Source organism: Elephas maximus, chromosome 7, assembly GCF_024166365.1.
Source record: "Elephas maximus indicus isolate mEleMax1 chromosome 7, mEleMax1 primary haplotype, whole genome shotgun sequence".
In the NCBI taxonomy this organism is placed as follows: Eukaryota; Metazoa; Chordata; class Mammalia; order Proboscidea; family Elephantidae; genus Elephas; species Elephas maximus.
In genome coordinates, this window is record NC_064825.1 from 113,601,676 (window position 1) to 113,626,713 (window position 25,038).

A 25,038-nucleotide genomic window follows, 5' to 3' on the forward strand; every position below is an offset into this window, starting at 1 on the left:
TTTGTAGACTAGTTTGTAATTTCTTCATATTTTCTCAAATGTATTTCTTATTTAAGAATTAGTTTAGAGACACCCATATTTGGATGCCTTCCTCTTGGCACTTTATTTGGTCTGTTACTAAGCATAGGAAGTTGACATTTTACTAGATTGGTAATCACACAGCTTGAGATCCATTACAGATCATTTCTTCTAAAGACCCAACTTATAGATAAGAAAACCATGCCTCAGAATTGTTCAGCGTCTCTTCCTTGTATTCTAAACTGAGACAGTTGAGCAAATGGGACCCAGTGACATCAAAGTGGAATTCAGTTTTCATAATATATACTGAATTTGGCTATGGGGGCAAGCGGGAGATTCCCAGACACATTTGAAGTTAACGTCACTGATAGACAAAAGGGTGATAAAGACAGAAGGTCTCTGCCGCAATGTATGGTGACCTTTTCCTTCACTTTATTTTTCAATTTGTATGAGCAACATGGGGGGAAGGCCCAGGTTCCGTGTCAGACTCAGGTTCACATATCTTTTTGAGCTTACAAAAAATTTTTATTGAAATGTACTTCCTGAGTGATTTTGTGAATCGACATTCACTTTTTAAAAAACATTCCTACATTGTACAACTGTACTTGGAAGTATAGAAAAGTAATTAAAAATTGAGCTTTCTGATTTGACAAAACTAGATTCAAACCTTGGTTCTTCCAGATATTAGCTATGTGCGTGTTAGTATATTACATAAGCTACCATATTCTCTTGATAGAATGGAGAATTTTATCTCAGCCAGGTATTACAAAAATTGACTGAGACAGTTGATTTAAAGCACTGTGCTAAACACCTGACACAACAAAAAATCCAACTGATGTTTGCTCTAATTTTATTTTAAATGTTTATAACTGAGTAAAATAACAATTTATTAATCTAAACTTTACTAAATATAACAAGAATGAATTTTTTTTTCAGAAAATGATGCATATTATCAATAATATTGAGTAGCAGGTATGAGGGAACTGCCCCTCCCTATAAAAAATCAGTTCAAAAGATGTCCATTAACTCACATAAACATAAATTTAAAAGCACTGAATTGCTTTAAAAGATCAAAAGAAAACAACTTTTTGGTTTTCATAGTTTCATTTCGTGGATTTGAAAATGAAGTACTTCACATTGGCAACTATTTCCAAAAAGGCTACTCCATTTTCTAAGACCAAATCAAAGGACTCATTAATACAATTATAATGATAAGGATTAAATGTACTAGCCAACATTTATCAACTGTGCAATGCCTTTCATATTTATAACCTGGTCTAATCTTCACAATCGGTCTAAGAGAAAGGAACTATTACTGCCTTCTGCAGATGAGGCAGTTGAGATACATAAATGTGAACTCATTCTTTCACCACATTAACTGGAAACGCTAAAATTGTTAGCCTAACTGTTTGAATGAAGAATCCAAGTTCTAGCCACACATACATAGACTAGGCCTAACCACACGTGCACATTTAATAGGCAGTGAATTATAATGACAGGAAGTGGCTCCAATGAGCTAAACTGGTATAGAATTGGTGCCACTCACTAAATGTTCAGTGTCATGGTAACTCTCCTAGTGTTACCGTTCCCAGTGGGATGCAGAGAAAGGAGAGTGTTGGGAAAATTACCCAGAGTATTCGAACCCAAAATTCCTGCTTTTAAATGTTGGCATGTTTTCCAGATAATCTATGCAGTAGGTTTGCAAATTAAAATAGCAGATGTTGATCTATTTTACTCTAATTCAAGTTTCTCAATATCACATGGATTTCAGATAAAATAAGTATTTCTCAATACTTTATTGATGAAGAATATCATGGTCAAAAAGGATTTCACTCTCTTCTCTTTTCCTCCCTCTCTCCCTCTCCTTTCCTCTCTTCTTTCAAAAACTCTAATAAAATTTACAAATCACTTTTTGTGTGGAAATCATTGGGAATAAACAGTGGGTGAAACAATCCATGAGTCTACAGAGCTATTCCTTAAAAACTCTGCTTGAACACTCGAAGAAAGGGGGTTTTGTCTTTTGTCATTTGCCAGCACTGTGACACTAGACAAGACATAACTCTAAGTTTCCTGATCCCTGCCCTAAGATTCTTCATTTATCTGATAGCCAAACACAACTTTTCCTTAATTCCCTTCAGTGCATTTTTTACCTCCTGGTTTCTCAAGCTGTAGATCAGTGGGTTTAGCATGGGAATCACCACCACATAAAACACCAAAGCAAATTTATCTGTGTTCAGAGAATGGCTTGATTTGGGCTGCAGGTACATAAAACTGACAGTCCCATAAAATATTGTGATGGAGGTCAGGTGGGACACGCAGGTGGAAAAGGCTTTCTTTCTTCCCTCAGCAGAGTGGATCCTAAGTATGGCTAAGACATTGAAGCCATAGGAAATTAACACAATCAGTAGAGAGAAAAGTGTATTGAACCCAGCAATGATTAACAACATCAGCTCTTTGACTTGAGTGTCAGAGCAGGCCAAGGCAACCAAAGGGACATCGTCACAGTAGAAGTGGTTGACCATATTGGAGTCACAAAAAGACAAACGGAATGTCATCACTGTCTGTACAAGACCCACAGTAAAACCATAAACATATGTGCTAGCAACCAGTTGAATACAGAGTTTTCTAGGTATAAGAACGACATAGAGTAAAGGGTTGCAGATGGCAACATACCGATCATATGCCATGATGGAAAGCAAGTAGAGTTCACAAACTACAAATGTGATAAAACAACATACCTGAGTGGCACACGCATAAAATGTTATACTTTTCACTTCACACAAAAAGTTCACTAAGGTGTTTGGGGTGACAGATGAAGTAAAAGAAAAATCAACAAAAGCCAGATGGTTGAGAAAAAAAATACATGGGTGTGTGAAGCTGAGGACTGATTTAGATTAGCACAATCAAACCAAGATTACCCAGGACACTAATTAAGTAGGTCACTAGGAAGACACTAAAGAGAATGGCTTGAAGGTCTGGGTTATCTGTGAGTCCCAAGAGGATGAACTCAGTCACAGCTGAATGGTTGCCTTTGGCCATGGGAATATTACAATAAACCCCTCCAGATCACAGTCCTGAGTATCTTGAGTCTGTTGGCAAAGATCAAGCAGATGTTAGAAGATGGCTCTGACCCAGCAGGAAAATCTTCAAGCTAGTTCTGCATTTAGGATGGAGGCATCTGTTTTAGGCAGAAATTCAAAAACATGAAAGTATGAAAGGAGTTATAAAGGTAGAAAGTAATTGATGTAAAATTTTATATAACTGAAAAACCTATGTCATAGCTATTTTTAATAAGACTGTGGACAGATTTTTGAACACACATGTCAAAATATTTATTACAGTTATTGGAAAACCTTGAGTAAATGTATGCTATATTCTTTGAAAAAATAAGTAAAAGGAAATAAATCTCAAAAATTGGTTCTAGAATATTTAATACAAACAGTCATAGGTAAAATTTTGAATACTGTTGATCTCTGGACCACAAAGTCAGGCTCATTTTTATTTTTTTCTTTTACATGTAATTCCTAGTTTTTTCTTCAATTGTGTAGTATTTGGAATTAGGGGAGAAAAATGCCATAGAAATATGAAAAGTCTCTCTCTTTTTGAAATATGCGTAACAAGGTTAGAGATGCATCAAGAGAAGCAGAAAACACATTTATCGTGTATCTTCCAACTTCCAAATGTAAAGCAGGAAAAGAAAAACATCCTAAGATGAGTTTGTAGAAATGCAAGCTGGTTTCTAGCTAATTAAAATGAGATCTTTTTTTAATGAACTTTACATGAGCACAAAGTGATTTGCCCTTCTATTTTCTCTTACATTATCTTTATATCAAGCCTATAGATTGATAATATAGCTATCATTTTTTTTTTTTTTTTGAGATATACAAACTGATGCAGAGATTTTAGTTTTCTTTATGTTTCTGGACCAGCATGGGATGAAAAAGAATAACTCACTAACTAGTCCCAGCCTTGAATCCCTAAACTCAACTCATAAAAAAACCCACTGCCATTGAGTCGATTCCAACTCATAGTGACCCTATAGGTTATTCAAATAATGTCCTTTCAGAGAGGAAAGAATTTCCCCATTGAGCAGAAACAAAGCAGCTTTGGAAAGGTGATCCATGTCCATGTCAAATGCTTAGAACAGTGCCTAATTCATGCTACGTGCTTAGTAAAACTTAGCTCTTAATAGTATTAATATTATTTACATTGAGACTTACTGTGCAGAAGCGTGTGCACAATCCCATCACAGTTGTGTATGTAGGAGTTTATTTGTTTTGCAATATTTTGAAAAGGGTTCTTCCACTGATTGCTTCACTAACTTTTAATCTTGAATCCCTGCCCCTCTTGGCTCTTATTCTCTCTAGTACTTCATCCCTGTGTTGTTTTGAAATACGTGTATCTCTTGCTCTGTTATTAGCAAACTCTCCAACATATTCAATCATTTTATCCTACCTTGCTTAAAGTAAATCTTGGCTCCCCCTTGAAGACCTACTTCTTCCCAGGCCACCTCTCTGCATTCTAATCAGTTTGTAACTCTCCAGGTATTTCAAATTTTGGAAGCGAGATAAGGCATGATTCACGCTCAGGGCATTGTTTTTAGTTTATTGTTATATCTGGCACTCAACTAAACTCTCCTGATGCTTGAAGCTGATTCCCATCTTCTTTGTTGTTCCTTATGTATTTCTAGATCACGCCTCATTTATTGAAGATTTTGGCACCAAGGTCATTCTGTCCTTTCTCCATAAAGTTCGCATTAGTGCCCACACAGATCACACATTTAATTCATTGCTTCCTGAATTCTTGAAATTTTGATAACACTGACCCCAACACCAATGTCCTTAAGCTTCCCAGTTGTATACGGACTACCAAGAACACCAACCAGTAAAAGTGAGCAATTACAAACTTCTCATATTCAAAAGTAGTAACTTACTTTTGTCCATGAGATTGGTTTTTACCTGATTCAATGTTTTATCTCTTAGTCTGTTCGTAGCTATTATTTCAAACCCTTTGAATTTCTTCATACTTTTCTAAATCACCTACTCTGGGTAAATGACAACAATTCCAACATAAGAGAAGAATTTAAAGAAATGAAATAAAAAATAAAATTCAACTTCTTTTGAAGAGTTGCACAAATCTAACTGCTTTCACATTTATCATTTCACTGTTTCTTTTTTGGGGGGGGATGCCTGGTAGGGGGGTGTTCGATTTCTAATGTAGTCCTTAGGTGCCTTCGAGTCGGTTCTGACTCATATTGATCCTGTGTGCAACAGAATAAAACACTGCTTGGTCCTGTGCCATCTTCCCAATCTTTGCTATGTTTGGACCCATTGTTGAAGCCACTGTGTCTGTCCATCTGGTTGAGGGTTGAAGGTCTTACTCTTTTTTGCTGACCCTCTACTTTAGCAAGCATGCTGTCCTTGTTCAGGTGCTGGTCCCTCCTAGTAACATGTTGAAAGTACATAAGACAAAGTGTCACCCTCCTGGCTTCTATGGAGCATTTTGTCTGTACTTCTTCCAAGACAGATTTGTTCATTCTTCTGGAAGTCAATGGTATATTCAATATTCTTCGTCAACACCAGAGTTCAAACACATCACTTTTTTCTTCATTCTTTCCTATTTATTCTCCAGCTTCACATAAATATGAAACAATTGAAAATACCATGGCTTGGGGTCAGGCACACCTCTAATACTAAACATATATTTCAATCACATAATCTTTTGCATTTCATATCTTCTCCCTCTGCTAATCTATTCAATCTTTCACTTTGATCTATAACACCGTATATGTAAAACCTCACCAGTGATTTTTCATTTCTATTCCTCTACCTTTCCCTGTTACCCCTCTACCTCTGCTCTTCTTTACTCCTTCATCAACAAACTCCCTAGAAAAGCCGTCCACACATACCTCCGCTCTCACATTTATATCTCGACCTATTGTATTATTGCCATATCTTTTCTCAGCATCACATTGAAATTACTTTCATCAAGTACACCAACACTCTCCTTATTTCCAAGCCAATGAAGGCTTTATATTTGACTTCTCTGTAGATTGGACACCACTGACATTTCCTTCTCTTAAAAAAAAAAAAAAAAAGTTTTTAAATTCCACGTCACCAGAATCTTTTGGTTTTTCCATCTTTTTGTCCACTTTTACTCTCCCCTGATGACTATTTTCCTTTTTCTCTACTTTAATGACACTCTTACTTTAGAGTTCTACCCTAAGTGAACTCATTTTATTTTTGAGCTTTCTTGTTGAGAGCTCTCATTAAAGATACGAGGACAGTTGTCATGTGTGTACTGATGATGCACAAATCTAAATATCTAGGCCAGATTTTTCTCTAAGCTCTGGGTACATATGTTCAACAGCTTTCCAGATAACATTAGTTAGCTATTTCAGAGGTACCTAAATTTAACATGTTCAAAAGAAAAATCACAGACTCAAAAACCACCCCACCCCACTGATATGCCTTGGAGCATATATTTTCTACCTCAGTGAATGGTGCCATCTTCCAGCCATTTTTCTTGGTTAGAAACCAAGAAAATCTTGCATCTACCATCTTTCCCCCACCAAAAATTATTTAGTTATTGAACACTTCTATATAATCCATTTTTTTCAAATGCATACATTTCTAATTTTCTCTATATTAAGTATTCTTTATTTAGACTTCCGTCACACCTTTCCTTGAGGAAAAGCCTAAATACTGCTCTCAAACTTTTATCCTGCCTTCCAGTTTTACAACCCTCTCTGTACACATGGCAGCGGCCAGAGGTTTCTTCCTACTTGCGAATCTAGCTTATTCTTCAGCTGACCTTAGGATAAAGTTTTTAAGGTGGCTAAATTAACTTCCTATAAACAACCCCTGCTTTGCAGGCTAATCTCATTTCTTGTAACATCCCTTATGTAATCTCCATGCCTCAGCCATGTTGCCTCAGTTTCTCAGATGTGGCCACATATTTTGCACATAGTTTTGTCACAATACTCCTGTCTTTACCTTCACCCCTCTGGTTGGCTACTTTCTCTCAACTTCTTCCAATCCCATTTGAAATTTCATTACCTTCTATAGGCCTTTTATTATCCCTCAAGTGTTGCTCTGAACTATTTACCCACCTGTGATTTTGTCTGTAGCCTACTCTAAATTTCAAATTCTTGGTAATTTAAGAAGGTTCTATATTTTCCCCACTTTTATCTCCAACACCAGCAGGACTCAGCAATTAGTAGACATTCCAAATGTGCTTGTAGAATAATTGAAAAAGCAAATCCAAAGTTTGTTACTCCAAACCCTTTTTACTGCCTCAATTATGTTTAATATTTTCTTTTCTACTGCTTTGTTGTTTTTGAGTAATTTACAGCAAAACCAAAAACAATTCAATCAATCTTGAAGCCAATTCTGGGAATGCCAACAATACCATTACTTGAGTATAGTCAGTACATTTTGTAAGTTTTTTTAAGCCCTCTAGAGCCTTTTCCTTTGCTTATATTACATCATTCTTTAAAATTTATGAAAAACAGTGTAATGATGTCTCACAAGCATAACAGATTATGTTATGGTTGATCTTTTGGGATCCAATTTGTGGCACAGGCGGGGAGCAGCTACTTGAAATCGCAGATCACCTTGCTGAGCCTGTCTAATAAAGAATAATTACTTAACAAATATTATTCTAAGATTTTGGAAAACAACATGGAAGTTGTTTAATTGTAATTGACTTACTTTTTCATACTTTAATATTGGTCTTATGAAATTTATGAATGGTCATGGTATGCATTAGATAAAGTATGTTAACCCACCACTAAGTAATGACTTGGATTGTGTCAAAGACTCAACAGGAGATGAGAGACTGAATCTGTTGCAATTAACAATCAGCATGATTTTCTTATTTGCCACTGGTATATTTAGTTCAGTCTCGGAGAATTCTGCTTGAAAGTTCTGGTTGCAAAGAATAATAAGTTAAAAAGAACTCATTACATTTCCTGAACTCTGCTGGAAAACATTTAAAAGTATACAAATCAAACCTTCTAACAAACTCCATTGATCCCATTTCACACATACATTTGTGTAGAGAATAATCAATAAAAAATGAATAGATAGAAAAATCATAATCAACTGCTTCTTTTTACACAAACACACACACAAAATTATTCGTATTCAGCGTTAATATTTTGTAGAAGAAACATTATTCTTCTGGTTCTTAATAATACCCTTCTGGGTGGCACAGCGATTAAGTGCTCAACTGTAAACCTTAAGGCCCACTGTTCAAACCCAGCAGCAGCTCCATGGGAGAAAGATGTGTCAGTCTGCTTCTGGAAAGATTACAGCTTTAGAAACCATACGGGGCAGTTCTTCTCTGTCCTACAAGGGTCACTATGAGTTGGAATGGATGGCAACGTGTTTGGTTTTTCTTTTTTGATATCATGGATTTAACAACCACAACGAAGATGTCTTGAACAGAAATTTTATAGAAGTCACTATATATCTTTGCATTTTTTTATTTCTAATTAATCTGTAATGACTACACTAATTGTAGTCTTTACACAGAAATGTGAGAGAATTTCAAGGAAGCTTGAAAGACTCTGGGGCCTGAAAATCTGTTCATTAATTGTTTGGGGAAGATATTTGAAACTTCTTTCCCTCTGTCAAAACCACAGTCTATTTCCAGGATTATATGAAAATATTGTATGGACAGGCAGTCCAGATGTTTATATCATCTATCTCTCAAGTGTTATTTGTGCACATAGTTCTTTCTGTCAGTCAGTCCATTGCATGGGTTAGGGATTCCCTACAACCAATTGATGTGGTTAATATTTGGGCCTAATCCACAAATGGATGTTAGATTATGTAAGAACTCAGAAATAAACTGGTATCTCATCCCATCTCTGCTTAGATGTAATAGTCCCAGTGGGTAGAAGTTTAGGCGCCCACTTCAGCTGGAGAGCTTGTGGTCTGAGGCATGGAGACATACTGATTCATAGACAGTGGTAAAGAGGCCTGGATAGTTGGTTACGGTACTTGGAGTAACATGACTAGTAACTAAGGAGATCACTAGGAAGGCACCAAAGTGAATGATTTGAAGCTCTGAATTGTCTGTGAGTCCCAAGGGGATGAATTCAGTCACTGCTCAATAATTGCCTTTGGTCATGAAATAGATACACAACTCTTCTGCAGGAAATCTCTCCAGACCACATGGTCTTAATAATATTGATTCTGTAGGAAATGATCAATTTAGAGAAGATGAAGATCAATATGAGAAGATGGCCTTGGCTCTCCAGGATGTTTTGTTAAACTCAGGTGGAGGAGAATCCTGTTATGTTTGGATATTACTTCTGCTGCCAGTGTGAAGGGATTTGGTTCAGGCAGAAATTGCAGCCCACCAGGGAATTACAAAAGAAGAAAGAGTGTTCCAATTAAAATTTACAGGCAATAAAATTGTGAATTCTCTGTTGTATTTTCTTTAAAAATAATAAAAACTTTGCAGCATTAATAATATAATTGGTTTTCACAACATGATAAAATGTTATCTTGTGCCTTAAGTTTATCTCAAAATATTATGGATTGAATACATCAATTCACAAGTAAATTATGAATTATCAGAATTAAGTGTGGAAAATGTAATATGACAATTCAAAACCAAAATATCAATACCATTTATCTTTAGGTATTGAGTTTGGTATAACTTTTAAACTTTTTTTTTTTTTTTGCTTAATTCCATTTCTTTTTTTTCTCAGATAGACTTACAATACTAATATTAAAGAAAAAATAAGATTTTTAATTTCTTGTCTTTATATCTTTTAAGATACAAAGTACATGTTAGTAAACCACTTTCCAGATGACTAAGACACATTATTTTACCCTCTATCTTTAAGCATCTAAATGATATAAAGTATACAGCATTTGGAATGAGTTTTAAAAAACAAAATTCAACTATTTCCACAAACATAAACTGGGTTCTGAATTTTTAAAGCTGGCAGAATTGAAATCCCTCCCATCCAGAGTAGAGGATAAGTTACTTTGACTTGTCTTTATTACCATATTGTCCCAGGTTACTTCGACGTCCAACTTATAGACCTGTAAGACAGGTAAAATATAATAAAATCAAATATAATCCCCCCACCCTTAACCTTTGATTGCCATCTACTCAGAACCTTTATCTAAGTTACTCTTTTATCTTTTGTCTTCCCTTTACCACTTCTCAATTAAATATCTTGGAACATCTATCTCCATTTTGTCAATTACACTTATAACTCAACCTAGTGTAATTTACCTTCCTTTTCCATCATTCCACTGAAATTTCCTCACCAGGTTTCTATGAACCTCTCTATTCTCAAATCCAATGAAGGTTTTTTGTTTTTTTCATTTTTCTGTTTGCGTTTTCTCCTTTGACAGCTCAATAGCATTAGGCTCTGTTGAATATACCTTTGGTTTCCAGAGCAAACCAGTCTCTGAGTTTATTTACTATTTCATTGATTCCCTAACTTAGAAGTTCTGTTTCTATTATCTGTGCTTTAGATGATTTGTTTTTCAGGTTCTCACCAAAGCTCTTCTGCCCTTACCTTTTTATACTTTTTTGATTTTATCCTCTCCAGTGTCTTCAATACGCATCTTTATGCTGTTTTTATCTGTCTGTCTGTCTGTCTTTCTCCATTTATCTATTAAATCAAACAAAACCTGGTTCCCTTAAGTAGATTCTGACTCATGATGATGCTGTATGTTAGAGAGTAGAACTGCTCCATAAGGTTTTCTTGGCTGTAATCTTTATAGAAGCTGATCGTTAGGCCTTTTTTCCATGGTATTATTGGGTGGGCTTGAATCTCCAAGGATTAGATTAGTAACTGATTGCAAACTGCTTGTGCCACGAAACCAAACTTGTTGTCAAGTGGATCCTGAGTCATGGTGACCCTGTAGGATAGAGTAGCACTGCCCGATAGGGTTTCCAAGGAGTGGCTCGAGTATTTGAACTGCCAACTTTTTGGTTTACCAGCTGACCTCTTAACCACTGCACCACCAGGACTTAGTAGTGAATGTCCACCATAGTTAAGGTTCTCATTGATACAATTATCTCCTGTATGGTTTCCTTCGATTTTGATTTGACAGGCACCTTGGAACCACAATAAATCCTGAAGTTGTATAAGAGCCATGAAAGAAAAACTTATGTGCTTCCATTTTTAAGCAAAAAAAAAAAAAAGAGAGATAAATTATAAATAAATCTCTTGCCCTGCCACCATCTTTCAGAGAAGATGGTCTATTTTATTACTACATTATATGGAAGCCTTATAATTACCCTCAATTAGTGTTCAAATGATAACATCATGGTTGAGATTGAAAGAAAAGACTTTATGATAAAAAACTGAGTATTTTTAAATACCTTATGTGAGTGAAAAAGCCAGTTGCCATCCAGTAGATTGTGAATCATAGTAACCCCGTGTATTTCAGAGCAGATCTTCAGAGGGTCTTCAATGGATAATTTTTGAGCTGTAGGTCACTTAGGCTTTCTTCTGAGGCAGCTCTGGGTGGACTCAAGCCTCCAACCTTATGCTTGTCAGCTGAGCACATTAACCGTCTGTATTACCAAGGGACTCTCATTGTGCTTATATGTGCAAAGAAAAGATAGTGGCAGCAAAAATACCGAAATATTAGGTGTGGTTGTCTCAAGTGTTTTAATTTAGATAAGATTTAATTTGATATAAGCAAAATCATTACACACTTTTTTAAATTAGATAGAAAAATAACTTTTAAGAAGACTATTCTTAAAGTAAGACACCCTTCCCTGAGGCAAGAATGGCAGGTAAAAGCCAAGGTGCACTTTTTGCCCATCAGATGATGTAATTTAAGGCTAACAAGACATCAGTGATCATCTTCTGTCAACACTGTCAGGTGCCCTGAGAGTGGCCATTTTTATTCTTCAGCTGCAGTAACATCCACTGGAATAAATGGCTACTGTTAATAACACTTATGTCACTGAATTCATTCTTAAACGCATTACAGACCAACCAGAGCTCCAGGCCGGATATTTTGTAATACTTCTAGTCATCTATCCGGTCACAATTCTGGGGAACATTGGATTGATTACCTTAATCAGGATTGACACTGGACTCCACACACCTATGTACTATTTCCTCAGCCACCTGGCCTTTGAGGACCTTTTTCTTTTTGTTTGTTTTTAATTATACTTTAGATGTTGGTTTACAGAGCAAACTATTTTCTCATTAAACAGTTAGTACACATATTGTTTTATGACATTGGGTAACAACCCCACAACATGTCAACACTGTCTGTACTCAACCTTGGGTTCCCAATTGCCAGCTTTCTTGTCCTCTCCTATCTTTTAGTCTTTGCCGCTGGGCTGGTGTGCCCCTTTACTCTCATTTTGTTTTATAGGCTTGCCCAATCTGACTGAAGGATGAACCTCAGGAGTGGCTTCATTACTGAGCTGAAAATGTGTCCGGGGGCCTTATTCACAGGGTTTCACAGTATCTGTCAGACCAGCAAGTCTGGTCTTTCAGTCTGAGTTAGAATTTTGTTCTACCTTTTTCTCCAGCTCTATCCAGGACCCTCTATTGTAATCCATGTCAGAGTAGTCAGAGGTGATAGCTAAGCACCATCAGGTGGAGGTCATGGTAGGTGCGGTCCATTAGTCCTTTGGACTAATCTTTCCCATCTTTAGTTTTCTTCTTCCTTGCCCCTGAGGGGGTAAGAACGGTGGAGTACCCTAGATGGCCGCTCACAGGCTTTTAGACCCCAGTCCTCACTCACAGAAGTAGAATGTAAAACATTTCCTTTATAAACTATGTTATGCTAATTGAGCTAGATATTCCCCAAGACCATGGTCCCTATAGCCCTCAGCCCAATAATTCAGTCCCTCAGGGAGCTTGACTGTGTCTATGGAGCTTCCATGACCTTGCCTTGTAAAAGGTGTGCTGGCTTTCCCAGTATTGTGTAGTGCCTTACCCCTTACCAATTTACCACTTATCTATTGTCTATTTAGTGTATTTCCATCCCTACTTTTCCCCTCCCCTCCCTCGACCATCAAAGATTGTTTCTTTTTGTATGTAAACCTTTTCATGTGTTTTTACCATAATGGTCTCACACAATATTTGTCCTTTTATGACTGATTTATTTCACTCAGCATAATGCCCTCCAGATTCATTCATGTTATGAGATGCTTCACAGATTCATTGTTGTTCTTTATCTATGTGTAATACTCCATTGTGGGTATATACCACAGTTTATTTTTCCTTTTCTCTGTTGATGGGCATCTAGGTTGTTTCCATCTTTTTGGTCCTGTGACCAATGCTGCAATAAACATGGATGTGCGTATGTCTATTTGTGTGCTGACTCATATTTCTCCTCAAAGTAGAGTCAACCTTAATGACATGGATAGAGTAAAGCTTTCAAGACCTTCACTTACTGATGTGGCATGACTCATATTGTGAAGAAACAGCTGCAAACTTCCATTAATAATAGGAACCTGGAACATATGAAGTATGAATCTAGGAAAATTGAAAATCGTCAAAAATGAAATGGAAGGCATAAACATCGATATCATAGGCATTAGTGAGCTGAAATGGACTGTTATTGGCCGTTTTGAATTGAACAATCATATAGTCTACTATGCTGGGAATGACAATTTTGAAGGGGAATGGAGTTGCATTCATCATTACAAAGAACATTTCAAGATCCATCCTGAAGTACAACGGTGTCAGTGATAGGATAATATCCATAACGCCTACAAGGAAGGCCAGTTAATATGACTATTATTCAAATTTGTGCACCAACCACTAAGGCCAAAGTTGAAGAAACAGAAGACTTTTATCAGCTGCTACGGTGTGAAATTGATTGAACATGCAGTCAAGATGCATTGATAATTACTGGTGATTGGAATGCGAAAGTTGGGAACAAAGAAGAAAGATCAGTAGTTGGAAAATATGGCCTTGGTGATAGAAACAATGCAAGAGATCAAATGACAAAATTTTGCAAGACCAACGACTTCTTCATTGCAAATACCTTCTTTCACCAACATAAATAGTGAATATACACACTGACCTCGCCAGACGGAACACACAGAAATCAAATTGACTACATCTGTGGAAAGAGATGATGGAAAATCTCAATATTATCAGTCAGAACAAGGCCAGGGGCCGACTCTGGAACAGACCATCAATTGCTCATATGCAAGTTCAAGCTGAAACTGAAGAAAATCAGACCAAATCCACGACGGTCAAAATATGACCTTGAGTATATCCCACCTGAATTTAGAGACCATCTCAAGAATAGATTTGACACATTGAACAGTAGTGAACAAAGACCAGATAAGTTGTGGAATGACATCAAGGGCATCATACATGAAGAAAGCAAGAGGTCATTGAAAAGGCAGGAAAGAAAGAAAAGACCAACATGGATGTCAGAGGAGACTCTGAAAATTGCTCCTGAACTTCGAGCAGCTAAAGCAAAAGGAAGAATTGATGAAGTAAAAGAACTGAACAGAAGATTTCAAAGGGCCTCTCGAGAAGATAAAGTTAAATATTATAATGACATGTGCAAAGAGCTGGAGATGGAAAACCAGAAGGGAAGAACACGTTCAGTGTTTCTCAAGCTGAAAGAACTGAAGAAAAAATTCAAGCCTTCGTTTGCAGTAGTGAAGGATTCTGTGGGGAAAATATTAAACGATGCAGGAAGCATCAAAAGGAGATGGAAGGAATACACAGAGTCAGTATACCAAAAAGAATTAGTCGATGTTCAACCATTTCAAGAGGTGGCATATGATCAGGAACCAATGGTACTGAAGGAAGAAGTCCAAGCTGCTCTGAAGGCATTGGCTAAAAACAAGGCTCCAGGAATTGATGGAATATCAATTGAGATGTTTCAACAAACAGATGCAGAGCTGGAGGTGCTCACTCGTCTATGCCAAGAAATAGGGAAGACAGCTTACTGGCCAACTGACTAGAAGAGATTCATATTTATGCCTATTCCCAAGAAAGGTGATCCAACCGAATGTGGAAATTATAGAACAATATCATGAATATCACACCCAAGCAAAATTTTGCTGAAGATCATTCAAAAATGGCTGGAGCAGTATATCAACTGGGAACTGCCAGAAATTCAGGCCACTTTTAGAAGAGGATGTGGAACCAGGGATATCATTGCTGATGTCAGATGGATCCAGGCCAAAAGCAGAGAATACCAGAAGGATGTTTACCTGTGTTTTACTGACTATGCAAAGGCGTTCGACTGTGTGGATCATAACAAATTATGGACAACATTTGCAAGAATGGGAATTCCAGAACACTTATTTGTGCTCATGAGGAACATTTACATAGGTCAAGTGGCAGTTCTTTGGACAGAACAAGGGGATACTGATTGGTTTAAAGTCAGGAAAGGTGTGCGTCAGGGTTGTATTCTTTCACCATACCTATTCAATCTGTATGCTGAGCAAATAATAAGAGAAGCTGGACTATATGAAGAAGAATGGGGCATCAGGATTGGAGGAGTACTCATTAACAACCTGTGTTATGCAGCTGACACAACCTTGCTTGCTGAAAGTGAAGAGGACTTGAAGCACTTACTAATGAAGATCAAAGACCACAGCCTTCATATGGATTGCACCTCAACATAAAGAAAACAAAAATCCTCACAACTGGACCAATGAGCAACATCATGATAAACGGAGAGAAGATTGAAGTTGTCAAGGATTTCATTTTATTTGGAACCACAATCAACAGCCATGGAAGCAGCAGTCGAGAAATTAAAAGATGCATTGCATTGGGTAAATCTGCTGCAAAGGACCTCTTCAAAGTGTTGAAGAGCAAATATGTCACCTTGAAGACTAAGGTGCGCCTGACCCAAGCCATGGTATTTTCATTCGCATCATAAGCATGGGAAAGCTGGACAATGAATAAAGAAGAAGGAAGAAGAATTGATGCCTTTGAATCGTGGTGTTGGCGAAGAATATTGAATATACCATGGACTGCCAAAAGAATGGACATATCCATCTTGGAAGAAGTGCGAGCAGAGTGGTCCTTGGAAGCAAGGATGGAAAGGCTCTGTCTTACATACTTTGGACATGTTGTTAGAAGGGATCAGTTCCTGGAGAAGGACATCATGCTTGGCAGAGTACAGGGTCAGCGGAAAAGAGGAAGACCTTCAACGAGGTGGATTGACACAGTGGCTTCAACAATGAGCTCAAGCATAACAACGATTGTAAGGATGGCGCAGGACCGGGCAGTGTTTTGTTCTGTTGTGCTAGGGTCGCTATGAGTTGGAACTGACTCGATGGCACCTAACAACAATAACAACAACATATTCCTAGGAGTGGGCTTGCTGGTTCATGTGGTATGTCTATTTCTAGCTTTCTAAGGAAGCACATGTCATTTTCCAAACTGTTTTTATCATTTTGCATTCCCACCAGCAGTGCATGAGAGATCCGATCTCCATGAAGCCTCTCTAACATTTGTTATTTCCTGGTTTTTTTTGATTCCTGCCAGTAATACCTGGGTGAGATGGTATCTCATTGTGGTTTTGATTTGCATTTCTCTAATGGCTAGTGATCCCAAACAATTCTTCACGTGTCTGTTGGCCACTTGAATGTTTTCTTTAGTGAATTCTCTGTTCATTTCCTTTCCCCATTTTTTAATTGAATTATTTGCCTTTTTTCCCACAGGTGTTGAATTTTTTGTAGATTTTACAGATTAGACCTTTGTCTGATTTGTAATAGTCAAAAAATTTTTCCCAGTCTGTAAGTTTCCTTTTTACTCGTTTGGTGAAGTCTTTTGATGAGTGTAAGTGTTTAGTTTTTAGAAGATGCCAGGTATCTAAAAGCTTATCTTCTGGAGTTTGTGTGTTGTTGGTTGTGGTTTGTATCCTGTTAATGCCATGTATTAGGGCCTCTAGCATTGATCCTATTTTTTCTTCTATGAACTTCATAGTTTTTGGCTTTATATTTAGGTCTTTGATCCATTTTGAATTAGTTTTTTTCGTATGGCTTCTTAGTGATCTTGTGCTGCCGTACAGAAATACCACAAGTGGATGGCTTTAACAAAGAGAAAATTATTTTCTCACAGTCTAGTAGGCTACAAGTCCAAATTCAGGGTGTCGGCTTCAGGGGAAGGCTTTCTCTCTCTGTTGGCTCTGGAGGAAGATCCTTGTCCTCAATCTTCCCCTGGTCAAGGAACTTCTCAGGGGCAGGGACCCCATGTCCAAAGGGCGTGCTCTGCTCCTCATCCTATTTTCTTGGTGGTATGAGGTCCCCAACTCTCTCCTTGCTTCCCTTTCTTTTATCTCTTTTAAGATAAAAGGTGGTGCAGGCCACACCCCAGGGAAACTCCCTTTACCTTGGATCAGGGAGGTGACTTGGGTAAGGGCAGTGTTACAATCCCACCTTATAAAATTACAATCACAAAATGCAAGACAATCACAGAATACCAGGAATCATGGCCTAACCACGTTAATACACACATTTTTGGGGGAACATGACTTAATCCATGACACTCCACCTTTGATCCCCCAAAAATGACATCCTTGCAACATGCAAAACACATCCACCCCATCAGATCATAGCAAAAGCCTAAACTCCAAGTCCAAAATCCAAAAATTCCTCTTCATCTGTGAAATCTAGAATACAAGTTATCTGCTTCCAGGAACAATGGCAGAACAGGCACAAGCTAGACATTTCCATTATAAATGGAAGAAACTGGGAGGAAAAGGCATAGCAGGCACCAAGCAAATCAGCAGGACATATTATGTTAGCCCTCAAAGCTTTCAAAATAATTCTCTGTTCTCTGAAACAATTTACAGGATAACCCTGCCCTCCAGATTCCAGGTATTGGCCACACTGTCTAGATTCTGAGTGGAGGCCCCTTGGCCCTGGGCTTCAGCTCCACCTTCCAGGCCCACTAAGATAGCAACTCTGCTTCCTCCTCTTTAACATAAAATTACAATCACAAAATAGAAGACAACCACAGAATACTGGGAGTCATGGCCTAACCAATTTAATATACACATTTTGGGGGGACATAATCCAATCCAAGACGTATGGTGTGAGATATAAGTCTTGTTTCATTTTTTTGCAGATGGACATTCAGTTTTGCTAATACCATTTGTTAAAAAGGCTGTCTTTTCCCAGTTTGATGGACTTTGGGCCCTTGTCGAAGAGCAGGTGACCATAGATCTGGGTTCTCAATTCTGTTCCACTGGTCAGTGTATCTGTAGTCATACCAGTACCAGGTTGTTTTGAATACCGTAGCTGTATAGTAGGTTCTGAGGATCAGTAATGGGAGTCCTCCTACTTTTTTCTTCTTCTTCAATAGGCTTTTCTACCTGGGGCTTGTTTCCTTTCCATATAAAGTTAGTGATAAGTTTTTCCATCTCTCTAAAGAATGTTGTTGGTATTTGGATCAGGATTGTGTTGTATTTGTAAACTGAGTTGTGTAGAATTGTCATTTTCGGAATGTTGAGTCTACTTATCCATGAGCATGGTATGTTTTTCCATTTATGTAGATCTCTTTTGGTTTCTTGCAGTAGTGTTTTGTACTATTCTTTGTATAGGTCCTTTACATTACTGGTTAGACTTATTGCTAAGTATTTTATTTTTTTTAGGGGCTATTATAAATGATATTGTTTTTGTGATTTCCTTTTCATCGTTCTCTTTATTAGTGTATAGGAATCCAACTGATTTTTGTATGTTTATCTTGTATCCTGCTAGTCTGCTGAATCTTTGTATTAGTTCCAGTAGTTTTCCCATGGAGTCTTTTGGGTTTTCTATGTACAGTACCATATCATCCGCATATAGGGACAGCTTAACTTCTTCATTACCAATTTGGATGCCCTTTGTTTCTATTTCTTGCCTTACTGCTATAGCTAGAACTTCCAGCAGAATGTTAAATAGGAGTGGTGATAAAGGGCCTCCTGTCTGGTTCCTGTTCTCAGGGCGAATGTTTTCAACCTCTCACCATCAAAAATGATGTTGACCCTTGGTCTTGCATAGATGCCCTTTACTAAGTTGAGAAAGGTCCCTTCTATACCTACTGTATTGAGAGTTTTTTTTCAGGAATGGATGTTGAACTTTGTCCAGTGCATTTTCTGAGTCAATTGAGATGATCATGTGATTCTTTTCTTTCCTTTTATTTATGTGGTAGATTATGTTGAATGATTTTCTAATGTTGAACCATCTTTGCATACCTGGTATGAATTCTACTTGGTGGTGGTATATTATTTTTTTGATATGATGCTGAATTCTATTGCCTAGAATTTTGTTGAGAATTTTTCCATCTATATTCTGTAATTTTTTTTTTTTTTTTTTTTTTTTTGTGGCGTCTTTGCCTGGTTTTGGTATCAGGGTTATGCTGGCTCATAGAATAAATTTGGAAGTATCTCTTCCTTTTCTATGTTCTGAAATAGTTTGAGTAGTATTGGTTTAAGCTTTTCTCTGAATGTTTGCTAAAATTCTCCAGTGAATACATCTGGGCCAGGACTTTTTTGGTGGGAGTTTTTTTTTTGTTGTTTTTTTTTTTACCTTTTTAAGTCTCTTATCTGTTATGGTTCTGTTCAGATTTTCAACTTCATTTTGTATTAGTTTGGTTAGGTAGTGGGTTTCTAGAAATTTGTCTATTTTCTCTAGGTTTTCAAATTTGTTGAAGTATAGTTTTTCATAATACTCTGTTAGGATCCTTTTTATTCCAATTCTGTCTGTTTTAACGTCCCCCATTTCATTTCTTATTTATGTTATTTACATCCTTTCCTACTTTTCTTTTGTCAGCTTGGCCAGTGGTTTGTTGATTTGGTTGAACCGCTCAGAGAACCAACTTTTGGCTTTATTGATTCCTTCTATTATTTTTTTATTCTCTATTTCATTTATTTCTGCTCGGATCTTTATTATTTCCTTCTTTTGGTGGCTGTGGGGTTCCTTTGCTGTTATCTTTCCATTTGTTCAAGTTTCGTAGTTAATGTTTTGATTTTGTTCCTTGATGTGTGCATGTATTTCTATAAACTGACCTCTGAACACAGCCTTTGCTATGACCCAAAGGTTTTATTATGATGTGTTTTCATTCTTGTTTGATCCTAGGAATAATTTGATTCCATCTCTGATTTCTTCTATTACCCAGTAGCTTTCAAGCAAGGCATTATTCAGTTTCCAAGTAGTTGATTTTTTTTTCCTTTGGTCTTCCTGTTGTTAATTTCTACTTTGATGGCTTTTTGGTCAGAGAAGGTACTTTGTATTATCTCAGTATTTTGGATTTTGTCGAGGGTTGCTCTGTGGCCTAAGATGAGGTCTATTATGAAGAACATTCCATGTACTGTGGAAAAGAATGTGTACTTTGCTTCTGTTGGGTGGGGTGTTCCACATATGTCTATGAGGTCAAGTTGGCTGATTGTGCTCCTTTGCTCTTCTGTACCTTTGTTGAGTTTCTTTCTAAATGTTTGGTCCTTTACCTAGAGTGTTGTGTTGAAGTCTCCTACTATTATCGTGGAACTGTCAATTTCTCTTTTTAGTGCTGTTAGAGTTTGTTTTATGTATTTTGGAGCCCTGTCATGGGGTCTATAAATGTTTATTATGGTTAAGTCTTCATGATGAATCTTCCTTTTCATGGTTATATAGTGTCCTTCTTTATCTTTTTTTTTTTTTTTTTAAGCCTATTTTATCTAAGATTTGCTTTGCCATTCCTGCTCTTTTTTGGTAGTTATTTGCTTGATTTTTTTTTCCATCCTTTGATTTTTAATAAATTTATGTCCTTGTTTGTAAGGTGTGCCTCTTGTAGACAGCATATTGATGGATCTTGTTTCTTTTTTATCCTTTCTGTCACTCTTTGTCTCTTTAAGGGTACATTTAGGCCATTTACATTCAGTGTAATTATTGATAGGTGTGAGTTTACTGCTGTCATTTTGTAGTGCTTTTTATTTTTTGGTGCTGACATTTTCTTTGTTCCTCTTACTCTCCTGTGCTGAATTCCTTTTGTTTGTGGATTTCTTTGTTTTTATTGAGACTTTATGTTTTTCTTCTTTATTTTGATGAACAGAGTTGTTAACTTCCTTTGTGGTTACCTTGAAATTTACCCTTATCTTCCTAGGTTTGAAGCAGTCTATTATTACTTGGTATCATCTTGCCTTCCTCTCCATAAGAAAGTTCTGTACCTACACTGTTTATTCCCTCTTTTATTGTTCTGACATTGTGGTCATTTACAGTTTAACTTCTCTGGTTCCTTGTTCCAATTCTTTTGGTTTTGGATACTCCTTGAGAGTTCATTTCCTAGGTTGGTATCTGTCTGGTACAATCTTGTGTTTTAGATTCAGGCTGTGGTCTGATGCTGTTCGCTCTCAGACTGAAGGACTCCCTTTAATAGTTCTTGTAAGTTTGGTTTGGTTTTTATATATTCCATTTTCCGTTTATCTGGAAATCCCCCAATTTCACCACTATATTTGAAAGAATGTCTTGTAGGACATATTATTCTTGGTTGTCAATTTTTTTTTTCTTTCTTTCAAGGTTTTATATATGTTACTCCATTGCCTTCTTGCCTGCATGATTTCTGCCTAATAAGCAGAGTTTAGTCTTATTGCTTTTCCGCTGTATGTGACTTTTTGTTTTTTTACTTTTTTGATCTGTACTCAGGAGTCTTTCTTTGTCTTTGGTTTTAGCAAGTGTGATTATGACATGCCTTGGTGATTTTCTTTGGGGTTTATTCCATATGGTGTTTGTTGAGCTTTTCGGATGGTCAACTTTTGATCTTTCATGATATTAGGGAAGTTTTCTATCAGCAGTTATTCAATGATCCTCTCTGCGCTTTCTGTTTATCCTCCTGTTCTGGAACTCTGATTGCTCTCAAATTTTTGCTTTTGATTGTATCCCACATAATTCTCAGGGTTTCCTTATTTTTCTTCATTTTTTGTTCTGATTTTTCCTGAAACTGAGTTGTATCCAGTTGTTTGTCTTCAATTTTCTGATTCTGTTTTCCATCATTTCAAACCTGCTTCTCAGCCTTTCTATGACCCTGTCCATTTCTGAAATCTTGTTCTTTATCTTTTGGATTTCTAATTATTGTTTTTGTATGATTTCTGCTTGTGAATTTATTTTGATTTTTTCCCTGTATTATTTCCCCAAATTCTTCATTTTTTCCTCTGTGTTTTCCATGAATTTTTCTATTTTTTTCCTCATTTTTAGCTGCTTTTTGCTTCAACTTTTGCATAACTCTGAATATTAGAGATTTGAATTCCCCATCAGGTAGTTCTAGGGCCTTTTCTTTTCCTGGAAAGTCAACCAGTGTTTTATTTTGGATGCCCACTAGAACCATCCTGGCCTTTTTTTTTTTTTTTTTTTTTAATGTTTTGATATTTTCTGCTGCCTAAAAAAAAAAAATTCTTTTTTTTTTAGAACATTCAGTAGTATTTTATTCATTTATTGATTGTAGATCTGTTTGTTTCACCCTGCCTTTTGGTTTACTTGGTTATGTCTTAGCAGGTAAGCTGTGCGTTCTTTGATGTTTGCTCATCTGTGGTCACAGCACTTTTCACCTCCTTGTCCAATGAGCTGAGCCATTTGCTAAGCTATGGTGCAACAGGTCAGGTCCAGCTGAAGGGAAGGAACTGGGCTGGGTTGTTTGCGGCATGTACCCAGGCCAACAGGTCAGGCCAGGAATCAGTGTGGGCAGGTTCCAGTAGACCATGCCTCTGCTGCTTGCAGGTGTGATATTCAGCACGCGGTGCAGGTAGGCAGGATGGAGGGGGGAGGTTGTGATGTGTGAAGCCTGTATGGTTATGGGGAAGAGGAGAGAGGGGAAATATGAGCCAGAAAACAGAAAAAAAAAAAAAAACTGTGTTAAAGGAACTTGCCATTGGAGTGGAGAGATGAGAAACAAAGAAATGGAGAAAAACAAAAAGAAAAAAAAATGGGAAAAAATAACTGGGTAAAAATTTGGAATAAAAAAAGAAAGAAAAGCCCCCAGGTGTCCCACTGCTGCAGCTGTGAAGATTGGGAGAGCATCTCCCAGGCTGAGCCATATAGCCTGGCTAGAGGCGGATAGATGCCACAGAGTTCCAGGTATTCAGGAGACAGGGATAGAAGGTAAATATAGAGAGTGGAGAACTGAGAAATGAAGAAAGACAGAAAGGAAAAAAGAGAAAATGAAAAAGAAAAAAGAAATGCCCCCAGGGATCCCGCTGACACAGCTGTATTAACTGGGAAAGGGGCTCCTAAGCCATGCAGTGCGGCCTAGCTAGAGGAGGCTCCCAAGCCTTGAAAAGAAAAAGAAAACAAACAAAAAAGAACTAAGCAAAACAAAACAAAGCCCCAGGGAACCCACCAGCTTCGTGTTGTGGGCCGGGGCCTGGGAGAGTGGTTTCCCAGTTGAGCAGAACTTCACAGCCTTTCAAGAAGAAGCAAAGATGGCACATGGCACCATGTGTTTGAGAGAAACGAGTGGGAGGTGCTCGAAGGCACTGAAGAAACCAAAAGAAATGGATAAAAGCAACTCTAGCAACAGACAAATGGCACTCAGGGAACTGGCCAGTGTGGGCGGGGTGACTCCTAGCAGCCCAGGGCCTAAGCGGTTGCTTCCTGTCAAAGAAACTGTGGCTGGCAGGAAGTAGAGTAGGCCAACTCAGAAGGAGGAAGGGTGGGGATTAGGAAAGCATATATCACTGGCTACCAGGTGCTCTGTCTTCTGCTGGGAATATTGTGAAACTGCTTTCTCATACTCTTTGTCGGCTGATGTCGATGTGGGTGGGGTGAATCCAAGTGGCACCTGTGCTGTACTTCCTGGCTGGCCAAGCCACTGCTGTCACCTGGGAAGTGTAAAGGAACAGCAGGGAAGAGGATGGGGGGTGGAAAAGTCTGTATCACTAGTTACCTGGTGCTCTGTCTCCTGCTGAGAGCTCTGTGAAGTTGCTTTCCTGTGCTCCCTGTCCGCTGATCTCCGACAGGAGTCCAGGCTGGGGAACCCAAGCTTCATTAGCAGACAGGGTACCTCTGCACGTATCTCTCCTTGCTCTCCGTTCTGTGTCAGTTTCTTATTCCATGCAGTGCTTGGCTGAGTTCTTATTCTCTTCATTTGACACTTCAGGTTCCAGGATTGATGCTTGTCTCTGTTTCACTTAGTTTTTCAAGTCATTTCTGTGGAGGGACGGCATGGTGGTTCTTTCTTTAGCGCCATGTTGGCCGGAAATCTGTAGTACTTTTTTATTCTTCTGCCATTACCCCAAAGATGATGGTGAACTTTGTTGTTGAACACAACACTATTCTTTTCCATGTTTGTGAAGCACAACTGGGCTGCCTTCTTACATGCATGATCTCTGAGTGAGTCCTTTGAGTGTCTATGGCTTCTGATAGCTACATCTCTAGTCCTCTGGATTATTCAATAATGATGTCAAAAAGAGTCTGCATTCAGTTAATTGCTGTTCCATTTTATATATATAGCTTTCTAGTTGCCCTTTTCCATGCCATTATCGCCTTCTGTCTAACTTACAGTGGTCCCAATAAAACTGAGGTTTCTATTACAAAGACGTTCCTCTCTTAGCTCTGTCCTGTTCAGACACACATATGAAGGAAATTCTGACCTTTGCTTTCACTGGCTTTATATGACCCCTTACTCTTCAATTGTACTGTTCTCCTACACCTTCATCATTATCTCCATCATAAGGATTTGTTCCACTCGGGGTGATGCAAGGCCATCTCCACCTGTAGCTGTCATATAGTGGCTGTCACTATTTTCTGTGGCACATTAGTCTTTTTGTACCTACAGCCTAAATCAAATCACACCGTGGACACAGACAAAATGGCTTCTGTCTTTTACACTGTGGTGATCCCTGCGTCAAACCTCTCATCTATAGTCTAAGGAACGAGGAGGTAAAAGAAGCCTTGAAGTAAGTCTTAGATAAAGGCTATGAGACTTTAAAGATGTTGCAATTAAGAAAATAATAATAAAAATCTTTGTTACATAAAAGTAGGGAAAGGAATCTCTTGGTTTTATTTCTTATAATTCTTTTCCAACTGACTGAAAATTTGACTGTTATTTCAACACGTTGTCATTATCCGTAGCTGTCA

The 25,038-nt window shown here is 37.7% G+C and overlaps 1 protein-coding gene and 1 pseudogene across 1 annotated transcript; one reads left to right on the forward strand and one right to left on the reverse strand.

Annotated features, from left to right (window-relative positions):
• Window positions 1-2,114: 2,114 nt before the first annotated feature.
• Window positions 2,115-3,057, reverse strand: LOC126080742 (olfactory receptor 5AL1-like). The gene is given in 2 exon segments (XM_049891918.1): window positions 2,115-2,876; window positions 2,878-3,057. Coding segments are annotated over 2 exon segments (942 nt in total).
• Window positions 3,058-11,944: 8,887 nt separating this feature from the next.
• Window positions 11,945-24,912, forward strand: LOC126080736 (olfactory receptor 1038-like; annotated as a pseudogene).
• Window positions 24,913-25,038: the final 126 nt, after the last annotated feature.